General features: G+C 32.7%; 1 protein-coding gene across 1 annotated transcript in view; it reads left to right on the top strand.

The window, feature by feature from the left end:
• The window catches only part of Smp_157590 (putative protein VTS1), a gene marked incomplete at both ends in the record, with an annotated part of 52,693 nt that overhangs the window by 16,683 nt on the left and 16,876 nt on the right, over positions 1-19,134 (top strand). The window contains 2 exons of the mRNA XM_018795002.1: positions 7,057-7,126; positions 15,245-15,546. Coding sequence (XP_018649358.1) covers positions 7,057-7,126; positions 15,245-15,546 — 372 coding nt within the window. The remainder of the gene's footprint in view (positions 1-7,056; positions 7,127-15,244; positions 15,547-19,134) is intronic.

Below are 19,134 nucleotides of genomic sequence, written 5' to 3'. Positions count from 1 at the left end.
ATATTTACTGATAGAGCCTATGTTTGTCAACAAACTTATCTATACTATAATTTCTGTGGTCTCCAAACACAAGCTATCATTCTCTTATGTCGTATTTTCTTTTTTGAAGTGTAGTTATTATGCTCAAATTTTCATTTTTCCTAAATATTGTTTCCCAACCAACCATATGCCTCTCATATGGTTGATTTTTCGTTATTGTGTTGTTGCGCACGCAAGCTGCAACCTACATTGATTAACAAGTCACAAATGAGAACAGAATAACATAACTAATTGAAATAACATATTAGTTTTCCCTTATTTTGATAAACGATTTCATCTTTAAACTTGAACATAGCTGCCAAGTTGTATTTGTTACTTTTTTATGTTTCTTTTATTCTTGAATAGAAACTGTAGGCAATCTAACTAACCTTACTTGGTATTGTTTGGTGGAATCTCCCCATAAATGTTTCGGACTGAAACTGATCAGTCTCTGATTGGTATATGTGCATACTGTGCGTATTGCCTCGATATAGCCTTAATTCACAAGCATTATAAGCAAAGATAGATAGTGGCTAGCAGTGGAATCCAGGACGCGGGTTTCGTCCTATATGCTTATAATGCTTGTGAATTAAGGCTTTATCGAGGTAATACTCATAGTATGCACATATGCCAATAAGGGACTGATCAATTTCAGCCCTAAACATCAATGGGAAGATTCAACTAAATAATACCAAGTGAATTTAAAATCCATCCCACTGCACAAGCAAGTAGCTATCAGGACTCAATAGCCAAGTGGATAACGCGATAGCGTTTGAAGCGGATGGTACTGGGTTCGAGTCCCAGAGTGAACATAAACTCTGAGATGTAGGTACGTCCTGCTGACGAGTCCCAAACAGGACGAAATGCGCGTTTTGGATTCCACTGCTAGCCAATATCCATCTTTGCTTATAATCTAACTAATTGTTTGGTAGGTGTAAATACGGCGTAAAACTTCAAACTGGTCCTAGTTGACAAGCTTCATATTAGAAGAGAAAGAAAGAATGAGGTAATCAGTGAGGCAAAAGCGATAGGAAATTTACACTGACAGTACTAAAGTACTTTAGTAAAAAGTTAAATGATAACTACATTTACAGGAGATCAGCTACATACCCGGGTAACTCAGTGGTAACAATTTGAATATTAGTTCTCTGTTCGTTACAGTCACATGCTTCTCACTAGTCCCGAATAACACGGAACATTGGTACAATTTTTCCTTACAATCACCTCAAATCGTTATAAAATTAGCGAATTATATATATATATATATATATATATATATATATATCTGTAATAGCGTGATTACTAGCAACTTATACAAACAATTTCCATATCATATATATGTCTGCTTGTCTAATAGAAAATAAGAAACTATTCATTTTATACCTAGTTGATATTTTTATATTTATGGTAATGTTTGAGTTCAATCATTTCATCATTTTGCACAACCCTTCATCCATTGCCAGTTGTGGATATCGGTCTCACACGTCACACGATCGAACTGCACTGCACTGGCTTCTCACTAGAACTAGATGTTTGTTATACTCCCACATACCATTTTTTAGATACTGTCACTGTGACTTGTTTGCTTTCATATGCAAAATAATTGTGTTATTCACTTTTGATATTCTCTGAATGCCATTTTCGGCTATATATGTATACGCGTGTACAGTTGCGTAACAATGTTATTAATTTTGTTAAACGTGACCTTGTTATGGTATTTTTACTACACTGTTGTTAAAAGGGCCTTTGTAACCTTAGATAAACTGCGATCTAACTACCAAATGATATGAATATCTTTATTAATATTATCATTATTATTAGTGGTTTCTTAAAATATGATTTCGGACACTGTGATTCATCATTTATAATTTAGTATGGATTCATGGTTGATGTGTGTTATCGGGTGTATTTAGAGTTTTAGTTTTCTAATTCAGCTGTTAAGCTTGTTAAACTGACCTGGTTAATTAATATTCAGATATCAATTATGATCACTGATATTGGTTTATGAAAATTCACGTTGTCCTTTACGTTTGTAAAACATAAGCTTATATATTTGACTCCTTTGAACTGAAATCACCTATACAATTGTCAGTTGTCGCCATTTTTTGTTGGACACTTGCAAATGTCATTAGTATAATAATAATGCAGTTAACTGGGTTCTAATTGACCCTTAGTGTTCTTGACTTAAGAACATGAGTGTGAGATTATCATCGTCTCAGAGTCGGTCCATCGTAGTCAGCGTTAAACCTAGCATAAATTTATACCGACCACCCTTAAGAAATCTCGGTTATTTCCCAGAGGATGTTCCAAAAGAAAACTTGAAACAGTTGTAAAAACGTTCGAGAGGAATCTGAAAAATGACTGATTATGTTAATTTTATCCTGATTAGATATACCAAATTTTTATCAGTTTTAGACGACTCTTTTCTTGAGTTTATTCACATTACTAGTATTAGCACCAGAGCTAGAAATGCTGAGTTTAATGACCGATAAAATCCCATAAGGGAATTGTTAAAGTACATTATACTATGATAAAGCAACTGTTTAATTCATTTTGTTGTTCAATTGCTGTCCAACTAAAGTCGTTCTTTAATATAAAACCATAAATTAGTTCAATACGTTACGTTGGGCTCACTCGTTTATTCGTATAACGGTAATCGATCACCATGTAATCTGTTGAAGTAACTGAATTTTACTGTTGAATTAGGCATCGTCTGACCAGTACTACATTTCAAGTTCGATATATTGAAAAATTGACGATAACTATGATGAGTAACAGATAGCACAAAACCTAGGTCTGGGATATTTTGGTTATCATTTCGAAACATCTAAGAATGAGTGAACTTGAGGTTTTTCGCTTTTTCTTTAGCGCCATCCACCATTAAGGCATATACATCCTTCAAATTAGACTTATTTTACGTGTACAATTTATGCCATTATCCGTTGGGCATTACAGTTAAAAATGTAACATTGACTACCGTAAGCCTTATCGAAATAATGTTACATATACGTAATTATTGTATTGATTATCCTAATTAATCGATAAACAGTAGTCATTTCCTTAGAGTAATCTGCAGCATCATTGTTCGAAAACTCAGTATACCTTACAATACCTATGTACTACGTCATTTTTATCCTCATGATTGCACCATACGTACTTGAAAGTGATCAAAAACACCTATAGTTTGTTTCACTCCTGTTCTGTGCTGCTTACTCATCATGACTTAATAAAAGTCTCTTGAATAACTTTGAAAGAGTAAATTAATCAATTTTAGTGTTATTTTTCTCTATCCCATGATAACATGTCAAAATTGTATAAATTTGATTCATAACTTTATTTAGCGATAATTCGACTATCAGTTGCTTGAATTCAATTACATGTTGTCGAAACCATGAGTTTGTATGTGTATGTATTACTAACAACTCTATTTGATCTGTATGTCTAAAACCTTTTATTCATTGAGGAATGATTGAACGTTCTCTTTAAAAGCAATTTCTCCTCTTATTACCAATATAGATTATTTGCTTAAAAACTGCGAAACTACGTCATATTTCTTATTCAATACTTTTGTATTGTTATTAATATTTGTATGTACATCTACGTACATTTACATATATATTCTGTCCAGTGGGATTTTTATCCTCTGTGTTGTGTAACATATAAAGAAATCCTTTTTTCAGCGATGTAATCGGGAAAACCATATTTGGTTCAGCCTGACTAATTATTATGCATTTCTTATTGTGAAATTTGTTTTCTCCAACTATCTATTTAAATTGGTCACATTTAACTTTTTCCTTAAAAATGTTCTTATTTTATACACTTCCTCCGCGTTATAACTTTTACTAAAACACGAACAATAATCGTCACACAATAAATAAGAAACTTACTTATTTCATGAATTCTCTCTTAAAACCACTCACAGTCTGTAAATAATAATATTATTTGTCAGTATACGGTTGTGGAGATTGTTGTGTTTCATTGAAACCAATCGACTAATATTAGAACACCATTGGAAACCTGGAAGCACTGGATGACCTTTTCGTCGTAGTGTGGGACTTTTCGTCGGTCTTCATCCACGATCTCGCATGTGTGAATCGAACCCTGCACCTTAGGTCTTGCGAGCAAACGCTTAAACTCTAAACCACTGAACCGGCATTGGACGTTGTTAATGTCTGACTTCAATCAATCCATGATATATTGCGCGACCATCTTCCATTGTCGTTGGTAGGATACTGCCTCACACCCTCTATTCGAATTAGACTCCACTGATCATGTTTTCTCACTAGAATCCCGGGAATATCCTCTCGAAACTAGTCACTTGTATTAGTCACTATTGAAAACTAAATAAATCCACATACTTTCTTTCAAAACTTTGATTTGACATGCAGAGATGTAGATTAATAAGAAACAAGAACTGTAGCAGTATTATAAAATTGTGCATACATGTATTTATCTACAAATCGACCCCATGATTAATTATATATATATATATATATATTCTAGAATAAGAAATCTGGGAGACAGCATGGAACCTGGATTCTTGAAATAAAAGATTTATGTCATAGTTGGTTGTGTGTGTAATATTGTCATAAAAAGATGAGCCAAGTACAACTTGAATGAAAACAAATGAATCTATATTTGACTGTTTGGTTTTCTCTATCGCTCTTCAAATCATTCATTTTCTACCATGAAAACTCCAACATTATCTACCAATTACTACCATTGACCTCAATCAATTTAATTCTATACTGATTATTTAAAGATCGTTTATACACTAATTATGTAACCTATCAATCAACGGACTAGAAAAAAAGAATTTACTCTTGTAATATTAAAACAATACTTAAAATAATCATTATTCACTTTTCATATTACTGAAATAATAAATAAACGTAACAGAAGCTCTCCACATATATATGTTTGTATAATAATTAGTCTCTTTCTTTTTTTAAAGAGAAAGATTAATTGAAACACAGCATAAGAGATTAATTACCAGGAAATCAGTCACAATCGTTCATAAATATTTATAGGATTGATCATTTATTACACTTTATTTTCCTTCAATTGGAAAGGATAGTTATAAGGAGTGGTTGGTAGAAGGGATTTAGTAATAGTCTTTGTTAACATCATTTATTTGTTTCTTTTTGTCGAGAAAAACGGGATAGAAAACTTGAAATACGAATGAAGTTAGAAAGAATCATTTTGTAAGAAAGTGTATTTTGATATATTGTGTTTCTGTGTGTGTTACTGTGCACAACACTAACCCGATGCGTAAATTTGGTTAATTGCCACACTTATACTACTAAATTGATTTGGTTCCACTTTCTATCATAATAGTTTTTCCGTTTTGTGTGTTATGAGATAAGGCAATGTAACGTAGTAAATAAGAAAAAGTTTCTCATTCGCTTTCTTTTTGATTTATTCGTTTGCTTTTATATACAGTCTTAACAGTTATTCATTAGAGATGAATATAACAAGGAGGCGATTATGTTGTTATGACTAGTGACCATTCATCACTAATAACTTTAAATGGCCATCAAACTATGTTGTAGATCGATTAAAATTACAAATGTTTACCACTGAATTCTACTCGGTAACCTATGGGTTAAACGCTCTCTGCGAGACCTAAATTTCCTAAAATCGACATCTGACTATGTTGTAGTTTTGTAATGTCTGGAAGTCTATAAGATAGATTGTAAAATCTGTTCAGCCCCCTTGGCTTTCATTCATTCTCCAACTGAAAGTAATCCATGACGAAAACCACCTACCAAAACATGGAATTGGTCAGCCATCATCTTCAATTGGTATCAAAATTCAATGAAAGTACTATAGTAGTAATGTGTAATTGATTGAGTGCTCACTAGGTGATTGGACATCTGAACTCATCCTATCTAATTCATTTTGAGCAGTCAGGTAGTATCAGTAGCCTACTTTACAAAACAAATGACGGATGAAATTTGAGTACATAAATTTGTACTTGATTACTTAGTAAGACTAATTTAATTAAATTCTTCTGTACGAGCAGTTTCTTACATGCCAAAGATATATTATTTGGTGTTACTTTATTAATTATTGATAATTTCGTCATGTAACATTCTGAATTACCATTTCAGTGTACAATATTCTTATGAATCGTAGTAGAAATCGGAAACATCTCAAGATCAAGATAATAAATAACAACAATCAATCAATTTGTAAACAGTTAGTTTTATCTAACTTACTGGATTTTTAACTTTGATCAGCCCGAATCCAGTAGTGAAATAATTCGAGATCTAAGCGTTTGAATTGAAGGGCATTGATAACAAAATATCATGATAACTTTTTAATTCTTTCTTGTTCGTTATATGATTAAAATTCATTGTTTCTTATTCTTCTCTAAATAGAGAAAAGTTTGACTTCCAGGGATAGTTTGACTCGTTTTCCTTCCGATAGGTTTTCATTCAGTTGATGATTATTTACTGTAATTAAAGTAGTGTATACGAAAAAATGTTGAACAAACAAGAAATGTATTTAAATTCATTTAGTATTGTTTGTTTGAATCTTCCCATCGATGTTTTAGGACTGCAACTGGTCAGTCTCTAATTGGCATATGTGCATACTGTGCGTATTGCCTCGATATAGCCTTAATTCACAAGCATTGTAAGCAAAAATGGATAGTGGCTAGCAGTGGAATCCAGAAAGCGCGTTTCGTCCTATTTGGGACTCGTCAGCTGGATGTACCTGCATCTCAGAGCTAATGTTCGCTCTGGGACTCGAACTCAGTACCTTTCGCTTCAAACGCCATCGTGTTATCTACTCGGCCACTGAGTCCTGATAGTAACTTGTCTGTGCGATGGGGTGAAGTTTAAATTCATTTAGTATTGTTTGTTTGAATCTTCCCATCGATGCATCTGTTAATTGATTTTGAAGTTACCACTTTACCTTGATAGTATTTTCGGTATGACATATATTTATCTTTTTATTGTAGTTAATTTTTTCGGTATTTCCCAGTTCCTTCTCTTTTTTGACTCCACATATATTTGTTTTTAAAAAAAACAGGCAAGATTTGGGCAATGCTACCGCTAATCGTTCAATTGTAACACTTCCAATATCTATGAATGCAGAAAACGTGAGTTTCGTATACATTTGTTTAGAATAATGTCTTAATTTTATTCATTTCAATGAGCTAGAGTAAAAAACATTACTTCATGTAAATCATTTTTGTAAATTAGTGGGAAGTTTGAAATTTTAATCGCACGAACCCAAGACCTGATTACTCTGTTGTTTTTTCTTAAGACACCCGGCATTCCACAGTTATATCTTACAAACAATTCTATGTTTAGACATTTTCCAAATTAAAATGAAATAAGATATACTTCTAATTTATAGGACTAACTTATAAGTTAGTTGTATATTTCAAAGTCATACTACTGTTATCGGTAAACGTAAACTATGCTACTAAGATTAAACAACTTAAGATGTCTAACATATATCTTGAAAACCATTTAACATAGCAAGCCTATGACTTTCTTCATTCTGTAAACCAGTTGTAAATTATCAGAGTGAAAATTAAAATGTCATGTTTCATCGCCCTTATGATTTTCCAGTTAAACTGTCCTTCACTGACTGGTAGTTACTGCTAATTCTGAGCTATGTGACTTGCTAAAATACCGTCAAGACGATTACTAATCTACAAAGTAGAATCCCAAGAGAACAAATCGAAATTTGATATTTTAACTGAATTTTTAATTCTATGGTTAGTTTAAGCATATAAATCAAGTATGAACACATTCACATATATTCATACAGCTGATCATTTTTGTGCAGACAGCTTCTCAATTAAACAAAGAGACCAACAAGTCCCATCACCACATTACTGATTATTGAGGACTGTGGTTGGATAAACATACAAGTTATTCTATTAAGAATTTAGGATTGTCATAATTAGATAACATAAGGACAAAATCAAACAAATGTTTAGCAGTAATGGTGAGAAATTGGTAGATGGTAGAAAGGTAGGAGCGTCGAACCCAATATGTGTAATCAGTCCGTGAGGTAATTGACCGTTGTACTCAGTTACGTAGGTAAGTGAAGACAACCAGATAGTGATTTATACGACTATCGTAACCAATGATTGGGAAACGGTTATATAGCCGAAAATTGGTGGTACCGATTTGTTCTCTCTTTGTCTTTCTGTCGGTCTTGAGTGTTTAAAATTATCTCATACTTTCTATTTAGTCTTTTTTCTCTAGTCACATTGTGTATACCCAATGTTTTGTTCTACCAGTCGGCACTATCAGAATGTCTACCCCATTTCATTTATTCTGATATCACGTGACATCTTGAACCGATACCCACGTGCCAGGTTCTACATTGTTTATGATACTCTTTTAATGATTAAACTGTCTCTGCTAATCCAGTTCCACTAGACATACTTCTAAGCCATTTCATCATCGCAATTCTGAGTACCCTTGTTAAGGACAATAGGAAGCTTTATCATGGCACACTCACTAGATATTAGCCACCTGATTGATTCAGATGGTATCTTTTGAAGTCATTTATGTGATACGATCCCCAATGATAAGACGTAACAGTCAGGTCAGTTAATGAGTGTCCTACAAGCTAATTCCCGTTTATCCTCTACATCATTTTGCTATGTTTATTTTATGTTCATATTCTGTTCATAAGCATGTAGTTTAATTACTTGAAAAACTATGGAGAAACTATAATCTATGAACAAACTAGCGAAATTCACTCATTACTGTAGCCAAACAGCTTTCATGGACTAAAGTTGACTTCCATTGCTGTCGAAAACCCTAACTTTAATTCCTAAATCAGTACTAATTCTAATTTTTCCAAGGTCACAGTCATTTCTCGAAGGTTGTCCGTAAACTATAATCTAACTGAAACTAAATGTGACTAGCTATCTTGTCTTTGATTTCTTATCGTTCGTGGACTGAAATCAATTATACGGTCCTGTGAGTAGCCATCACTTTGACACATTATATTGTTAGGTTTATCTGTCGTTTAGCATTCTCTTCATTGATTTTAACTATCGAAAATTTCGCCTTATCAAGTCGGTCAAGAAATCGTCTTCGTAAAACTATCAACATTCATCCATCCACTACTATGTTCACAGTTTTCACCTTTTGGACACATTAGAAGACTTAGGAATCTACGCAAACAAATTTGATCTTCATGTTAACAATTTGTACTATAAATATTAATATTTGTCGATATTTGAACGAATACTTTGACAGAAATAGGGCAATGAGTATAGAGAAGACATTATTTGTGAAAATCATATTTGAAATAATCTTAGCTATTGAAATTTAAATAATTCCAACGTTTCTGCGAGCAAACATTGCCTGGATCTCTGTTTTTAATCTGATCATATACTTAGATTCGAACTGACGCATTTCTCACTCATATTTGTATTATTATACATAAATGATCAGTTTCTACAACCGATTGACTAATATTTTCATTCCTTTTATTACTAACCCACCGTTAATTTTTCCAATACATGTGTAAATGTATGCAATGTTGAATGTTCTAAGATCATGTGATTGGTATAAATTCTTACATATTTAGATTTAAAACTTATCTATCACTTTAAAGCCTTTGATAAAATAAGTTTAATTTAAAAGAACTATTTTTCTACTCATTTTCTATATTATCAAATTAACACCATAATTTAGCGTAAGTTAGTTTAAGAGGTGTTTAATATGTTGTGTAGTGGAAGCTTAGTGATTAAGTCGTTGACTTTTTAACTATGATGTCGCAAGCTCGAATCCCATGCCATCTACTTCGGTGTAGAACAGGCTGGTATTATTATTAGCCTTCACAAATAAAGTGCAACTCAAAGCTGAATACATAAATCTGTACTACTTCATGAGGTCACATTACAGAGTCAAATAACTCATTTGGGAGTTCCTCGTAGTTTTAGTTCTTACATAATATCTTCCTAAAGACTTGATCACCTAAAAAGTATTCTTTTTTCAATCCATGAAACGGAAACTCAATCATTTCTTTCTCTCGTTCCTGATTATTATTTGGTTTTCACGATCTGTACTTTCCAATGGAGTACAATTTACGGATTTTCTTCATTATTATGTTTCTTTACGTCCGTTATTTCTGAAGATAAGTGATATATACTGCCTCATGTTTCATCTTAATTTCTGAGACTTATATCTAAAAATTATATAAAATTCTTTTGTTCTATTCATTCTTACTAAGTATTAATCTTCCTAAAGTTTCAACATACTATCCCATTAAGTACAATGAAATGTAAATCATATTTATGCAGGTTGATAAGTTGCATTTAATCGCATTATTTAACTCAATATTCAGTAAGGTACTGTATGATGTCGTGTCATCTACCGTACTGACAGTAGAATCAATAACCGATGGGTATTCAGTCAATCTCTCATCAGACTATTATCATTATATATTATATTATTAGCTTTATTCAATATTATATTTTTCGTACAATATAGAATTCTCAGCACAAAGTGTTTCAACACCTTTCCGTTTCTTATTTCTTTGTTGATCCTGACAATAAATATTGAGTGATCGCCAGTTAGAAGTTAACAGTTCAGTCAATCGATATCTGAATAATGTACATTCTTTTCGATGTATATTGTCAGCAACCACGTTATCTGTGATTGGTCCTTTTGTAACCTTTACAACGAAAGGTTGTATACTTTTCATAAACGCACCTGAATAGGTTATGCGATTAATAGCCATAATGATGTATTAAAACAAACAAAATTAAATAACTTGTTGAAATGTCTTGATGGCAGGAATAGGTAGCCCAGATGTTCAAACAGGCCGTCATTGTGATAGTCTGAGTGCAATAAATATAGAGCAAATAAATAAGTCGGTTTTGTAGACTGCCATCTGTTATTCGATAGATATATGTTTTATTCCCCCACCATGCTGCATAAATATAACTTTAGTGAACCAGAAGTCAGGTGGGGAAGACCAATTTATTGTTTAATGCAAATTACTGAATATCTTCGTAAAATACGAAAACCATACACTAAATGCTTCATCTTCCATCAAGTGTTTCTTCAAACTACATCGTTCCATCATTCCTGTTGTTATTACAATCACTCTCTGCATTCCACTTCTGATTAGATTTACATACTACTTATGTCTGACAGGTGTCAGATGAGTTATATATTCCCCTGTCCTTATTATTTATTATTATTGGTTGATTTTCCATTATTGTTGGATTGTTTCGAGTTTTGGTGTGGAAATATATTTACGTTCTAGTCAGGCTGATCACGTGTTCTTGACCTGAGTCATATTGAAATCCTGTTGAGTAGACACTGGGAGGGTATCTAGTGTAGATATTCGTCTAAGGTAAATTAACGTCCCATTCGTGTAAAAAAAGAAAACGGATCGTTGTAACAGTAGTATATCGTTTAATTTAAGGTTAAATTTTCAATAAACTCAGTAGTTATTCATTTTTTGTCTTAAACGTTTATCATACTAAATATGGTCAATAAAACATATAGCGAACCGCGATAAAATGTGTATCGCTTGCTTCTGCTTTTTCTCTCTTATCAATGTCTTCTTTTCAACACATTGAATTGACAAAAATATTTCCTACAATATTTCTTCCACTAATCCAACTTCACTCTCTTTATCGGTTATTCTCCTGTTTACTTTTTTCCTTTTCTAACCACAATAGTTATCATTTACTTTGCTGTTTTTAACGCTTCTTAAATACACATATTATAGTTTATCATTTATCAACAAAATTTCCTACGGTCATATATATGTTTGGTGATTTCACTTTTCTTGTGTTGTGTTTATAAAAGAAACGATTTAAAAATTGTTCTAATATAATTAACACTAGGATAAATTATATAATTATTCAGTAGTATAGTTTGTCTGTTCTTAATAATTCGAGTATATGTGCATTGTGACTTATTTCTTCCAATGTATATACATTTAATAGACGATATTAGTAGTGTAAATATAATTTAAATCACATGTTTTCTTTTATATGAACCTTTCATCAGTTGGATTAAGATATAATACACTATCAGTCTGTCCTATTTAACATGACATGAATGATTTAGTGTTCTGTTACAACTGATAGCAATATTCTGAATTACAAACGATCGATCCTTTCTTTTAATATGAGACTGGGATCTGCTCATATCACATGAGTTGAGGAGCCAGTATGGTTCCTACCTTATTAATGCATCCGCGAATAGAGGGGGGGGGTAAAGAAAACTAGCTTTTTAGGAAAGCTTTTATATTCCCAGCTGAAGTAAAAATTTTAAAAAATGTAACAACTATTTGTATACACACCAAATATGACCTTTGAGACAAAAAAGATTACTAGGCGTGAAACAAAAATAATCAGTACAGTTCATTACGGAAATATGAATTGGAGGAAAGTTACCCTTGGCATTGTTACACGCCATAAGTGTCATTTATTAGTAATGTTTATAATATGGAACACTACAAGACAGTTTATAACATGTCAATTTCGATTAAATTCAAAACTGTTGATCATTATAATTGAATCTAGTCATTTGATGTTATCATTCTAGCTATGATATGTATGAATGTCTAGTGTCCTTTGACGTCTTGGATGGTGGTTGTACAATTTTAAGGAATCCCCTAATTAAATAAATAACCTATGATTTGGACCGGGAAATTTTCTGGTAACAGTTTGTTTTGGTTTTCTAAATACCCTAAACTACTTCACAAATATCGATAGTGATCTTAACTGACTCGATGCAGTTTTGCATGGCATTTATATTGGTTTCAATGCTTGAAATGGTTCCATTTTGTGTAAATCGGTAGTCTGACTAAAATATCCACCACAGTTCCCTATACGAATTTACTATCAACACTTACAGCTCAATTTCTCACTTTTCAACTATTATTCAGTTGATCTCATTGAGTTCACGACATAACTGATCAAATATTAAGGTTGTCTTTCCCAATACCTTCCAAACGACCATTCATCTCACTAGTACTATGTTGTGAAACGTTCCTCGATTGTCCAACTTCGAATAATACAAACACTTGAGCAACTCAACTACATACCAATGTCCCCATACTCCATTAATGTCATTTCTCAACTAATCAAAACCAGCTTTCTCCTTGCTCTTATGACTAATCCTTTTCATTTTTTTTATCTCATTATAGTACCCTTTATGTATTTTAATCATTAGACATAATGTATGTATGTCTAGTCATTCGTTATTTGTTTGTTCATCTATCAATCTTTAAATTTTACACCAAACTATGGTTTTTTTTATCGATCATTAAAATGAATGTCCTAACTTATGACTACTATACATTGTTATTTGCATGGGTGCTGGTATACATTGTTATTTGCATGTTCAAAAAGCAACAAAGCATCTTTCGTGTTCAAAAAGCAACAAAGCATCTTTTATTTTCATTTATTTCCATCTGTCTTTGTCTACTTTTCTGGATATATATATATATATATATATATATATATATATATATATATATATATATATATATATATTGGTTTATCATTTTCGACGATCTTGATTGACTTTAATCTACATGTCTGTATCCATTCTGTTAACTGCCACAAATACCATTCCCTAATAACACATTATTTTGGCCTTAGACATCATACATATTGTTACATGCTGCAAATGTTATGTAAGAGGTGTTTGAGTTTTCCAACCATTGGTCACGATAGTCGCACAAACCACTATCTGGTTGTCTTCACTTACCTACATAACTCAGTACAACGGTCAATTACCTCACGGACTGATTACACATATTGGTTTCCACGCTCCTACCTTTCTACCATCCACCAATTTCTCATCATTACTGCTAAACATTTGTTTGATTTTGTTCCTATGTTATCTAATTATGACAGTCCCCAAATGCCCTGGTACGGCCGAGACTGGGGAGTGTCTGCTCTCCCTCTCGAAATGCTCTCATATGGCCACGCGAATATATAGCCTCTGCCAGGGAAGTCCTACTCACTGCCTTCTCGTGGCGGGGGTATTGTTTAAGAAAGTGAAAGGACGAAAAGCGAATGTCCGGCGCTTTAACTGGGTTGGTGGATGTGGAGGATCCACCTAGGGGAGTTGGGAAATCCTGATTCCAAACCAATGGTGCACGTGGGTTCCAGTATCCTGAAGGAACGAATGGCGTATGAACCAACTGTTGGTCACCGGCTACCATGGGACTGCATCTCCTTACGATGCTCCACTGCCTTGTGGACTAGACCTTTAGGTCAAAGGCTCCGGGTGTGGCCCCCTAAGAAAACCACCTGCTTCAGTCTGGGCACCTGGGCAGTATCACAGCCCTCACACAAATCAAATGAGATTTGTGCGGCGCATATTTATCTGGTGCTTCCTTGTACCAATATTTATGTGTTTAAATAAATAAATAAATAGAATAACTTGTATGTTTATCCAACCACAGTCCTCAATAATCAGTAATGTGGTGATGGGACTTGTTGGTCTCTTTGTTTGAGTGAGAAGCTGTCTGCACAAAAATGATCAGCTGTATGAATATATGTGAATGTGTTCATACTTGATTTATATGCTTAAACTAACCATAGAATTAAAATTTCAGTTGAAATATCAAATTTCGATTTATTTTCTTGGGATTCTAGTTTGTAGATTGATAATCGTTCTGAAGATATCAAAACATTTTATGCTCTCTGACTTTAAAAATACGTTTTTCTGTTTCCTTTGGATATACACAATAAACTATCTGTTAAATTTAACTTCTGTATTCTATTGGAAGTAGGTATGCTTATGTATCGATCCATCAGTAGCAAGTTATTCACATAGAATATATCAGAAATCTCCTTGTTCGGGTTTTTTCTATTATCTTATTTGATTGTTATAAGTTTTTTATCAATCGACATCTGCTTGTTGAGTAAAACTGAAAAGAAGAATGCATTGAATAAATTCTTTTTTTAGTAAAAAAAAACTTTTTATCGGTACTCACTCAACTGTATACCTAATCACCTTATTGTAAAGCTGATTATCGAGAGTTCGAATCCTATGAAAGGTACCAGTTTCCTCAAGATTCTAGATTTCCTATGGTGACTACCACATAACCTCTTAGGTGTAAGGTTAGCTGCTGACTATTATCAATCGTCTAACTCATAGAATAGGATCTATCGTCGGTTTACATAGATATATATAAAATAATCTTTTTTTAAAAACACTGCACGAGAATACATAAATAAAAACTCTTTCTATAATTGTAGGCAGAAAAATTGATGGATTTTATTGATATAAAGAGTAGCACTAAAATGAAAAGTGCATCAAATATGGCTAATATAAAAGATGATAGAAATAATTCACAGTCCATTGAAAATGATAAAAACACTTCACAGCAATATATTCTTAAATTCCGATTATCTGATGCCAAAATCGCTCAACGAGTGATAAAAGAGTCAAATAATAATAATAATACAAGGATACAACACAGTGATGTCGAGGAAGAAGAGGACGATAAAAACACTACTTCCGGTATGCTGACACGATTTAACCGACAATTTTGTGATACGTAAGTATATCATTGTTTCTTCAAGCTATGCTATGTTATATATATATATATATATATATATATATATATATATATATATATTATAATCTGAAACTTATCAAAACGATTAGCTGGATGCGATGGATTAAACTATAATTTATTGATAAAAAGGCATAAACATTTGTTGTATAAAAAGTTAATTGTAATAAATTATTTTCTAATCCTAATATCAATTGATTGACATTACAAACTAACGGCTCACTTAACTGATGTTGGTTTTCAAATGCTTACTTTTAATTTTTCATGTCTGGTTGACTTCTCTTAAGCCTACAGTTTTTTTTTCTTTGGTCTGATTTCTAGTTTTGCATTAAATGTTAATTCAGGATTTTAAAACTGATTGACATCATAAACAAACCTGCGTGTTACATAACTATTAAAAATTAAGTAACCCTAAACAATCGTTTCACAATGAATTATAGTACTTCATATCAACAGTCAAAAAATATAAACGCTTACAAACTATATGATAACTATTTAACACGTTAGTAGCTATCTGGACTCAGTAGTTTGATAGAGAACATTGTGTTTGTAGCAAGAAAGACGAGGTTCGAGTCTCAGTTTTAAAATCAACACTGTGATGTTGATACATCCACTTGATGAGCCCTGGATTTGACAAAGCATCCATCTTGAATTCCACTCCTAGCCATAATCGACTTTACTGAATTTCTTGTCATAGATACACCTCTCGCCTCGTTACATAAGATCAATCTACTAAGGAGTCTCAAACTGGTAATAAACAATTATTCCTCTACCCCTGTGACCCATTACTTCCCTATCTGACTGTACTTTACGATGATGAAATATTCGAAAATCCATTTACCCCTTTTCAAATTGTTACCCGAACTAATTTTTCACTGCCAAGTTTGATTATATATATATATATATATATAATTATTACCATCATGTGTGTTCCAGTTTGTTATACTAACAGTTGACTCCAGTTTCTATACCACCTGTATTTGAATGTGTAGTTGAGATTCTTGTTTTTCCCTTAGTATTATAAGTATTCAAACCTTATCAAGAAATTATGTTTATTACAGTTTAGATTTTAATGTATTTATGACATTTTATGATAATACAGTTGACTCATCCATGTCATCCTTTTGTTTATAATAGTTATGTATTGATAAGATGAATTATAAGTTATCTTTCTGTTTTATTGTTAAGATTACCTTCTGATAATCCGATTCATCCTTTAATATAAATATTTTGGTAAAGAAAAAACGTCACTGAATATCGTTTATTATATATATTTAGAGATATCTTGCCCCAATGCACGTTTGTCCCAAGTTTTACGTTGTTTACAATTAACAGATTGATTAACTGATTGTTGTAGTCAGAGATAATTTGTTATTCACATTTCTTTCGAGATTGTATATGCGACTATGCAATAATCAGGATTGCATTTTGATAAACATCTGTACCACTGAACTTACTGGCTGATACTACGAAGCTTTTAACTAAACATCGCTGAAACATTTTCGTTTGGTGTTTCATCTAACCAACAGTCGCCTCGTAGTTCTACATAACATGAAACGACTGTTTTTGTTTTTTTCGAAAATATTAACGAAATATTGCATTCAGGTTTCACAAACATTGTAAAACTAACTACCGAATGAACCTTGAAATTAGGACATTAGGTCAGGAAATGTTTACTCTGTCAAGAAGCGAAAGTTCTCAGACACTGAATCTCCTACGCTAATTTTTCGTGAATCAGATGCAAAGATCGACCATGTACACATCGATATTGTCAGATCTTTATTGATTTCAGATGGGTACATGCATAGGATGACCTGTATCCATATATTCACTAAATGTACAGTCGTAATCCAAGTCAAATGTACCATAGTGACAATATCTGCAAGAAAATTTATCATACACTGAATATCTAACTTGAGAGCAATATCAACAAAATATACGACCAGTTGCTGTGCACAATTTAAAAACAGGTTATTTCCAGGTATTTCCTGTATTAAATGAATGAGAAAATACCATGGTAGAGAAATTTAAACTTCAACTTGCAGCTCCTCTTACAGCTGCTGGTAGCGATTATAATTGGAATTGAAAATCTACCTTTAGCATGTCTGCGTGAACACACAACATTTAGGCATGTCATGTATTGATGTTAATGATTAATGTACACTTAAAGGTTGTTCAGTATTAAAATGTAAGTTTAAAGAAAATTGTTTCTAAGATCTTGGGGAGCGGAGGAAATCAGAAAATCAATGTTTGTACAGCGTTCTGAAAAAAAATTAAAATACATACAAGATCTACCAACGAATAACTTAACTCAATGCTATGGAGTGTGTATGAATATATCAAATGAAATGCATTGGGAGCGAAATCGAATCGGAGGAATTTAGTGCACTCCAGTTATCTTTGTGGCCAACAAACTCTTTTGTCGGATCTGATTATGTTCCCAGTACTGCTGTACTTTTTACTGGGACCTTTCTCGTTGCAATCTTATTGCTTTGCTTTCGTGTCGGTTACTGATGTCGGAAGCTTTGTCGCTAGTGTTTGTCCATAACTTTCTAAAAATGCTAGTTTTAATCGATCTATGGTCACGGTCTCGTAATTTACCTCTCTCTACAAAGTGACTCTTTACCCGTCCATTATCAAAACACTAAAAGGACTTTTCATCCTAGACATTGAATCCACTTTGCGATGACTCTTCAGGAAACATAATAAAATATTGCTATTTCCTCCGAAATTTCTGATTGTCTATTAACTCTAATAAATTCCTTGTAAACTCTTTCTTTTTGTAACTAAATTATATCCTATACATGTAAAATCAATTATCTAGAACCTTTATGTGCTCTATACTCCTTTGACGTTTTTCTTGTAGCCCAGCATCTAACTCCATTTCGATCTTGAGAAGATGCTATGTATATAAATATTCCATCTAACTCCGTATATTCCTCAGGCTAACCCTATTTGTCTGACGGTGGTAGTAAGAAGCAAAATACGGGTTGCGTTGGAGAAATTTATTTCAAACATTCGTTTATCCAGACAGACATTCGGAATAAGAAATGCGAAAGTGAAGCGAAGCCATGAGTGTCGTTGGAAAGGTGGAAAGCGAGTCATCGTCAGCAGGCCACAATAACGTTACTTTTACAGGCTCTCAGATTCTGTAATTGTGTTACCACTATTGGGACGATCCCACCAGGACTAGCCTCTTGTCATTAAACCAAGATGATCTTGGATCTATATACCTCAATGTGTCGTAGATGTACCTTGTTGAAAATCCACATATTAGGACAATTAGTTTCCAAGTCGTACTTGGAAGTTTTCTACAACATCTCAGCTGAAATCAATCCATGAAAAACAATTACTACGAATAAATAATTGTTTATACCTGTTTACTTGTTAGAGCTTTCTTTTTAGTGTTTTTTCATATTCTTTTCATACAATAATGACTCACAGATAAAGAAAAATCATAACAATATTATAATGTAAAACTATTGGTTTGCAACAACATGCAATAGTGATACGTTTTTCTTTATGGTTTTTTTATTGTAATCGGCAAGCGTATCAAATATGTTTTTGTTT

Source organism: Schistosoma mansoni, chromosome 1 (genome assembly GCF_000237925.1).
Source record: "Schistosoma mansoni strain Puerto Rico chromosome 1, complete genome".
Taxonomy (NCBI): Eukaryota; Metazoa; Platyhelminthes; class Trematoda; order Strigeidida; family Schistosomatidae; genus Schistosoma; species Schistosoma mansoni.
Note: the sequence above shows the minus strand (reverse complement) of the source record. Positions and strands in the feature narration are given on the sequence as shown.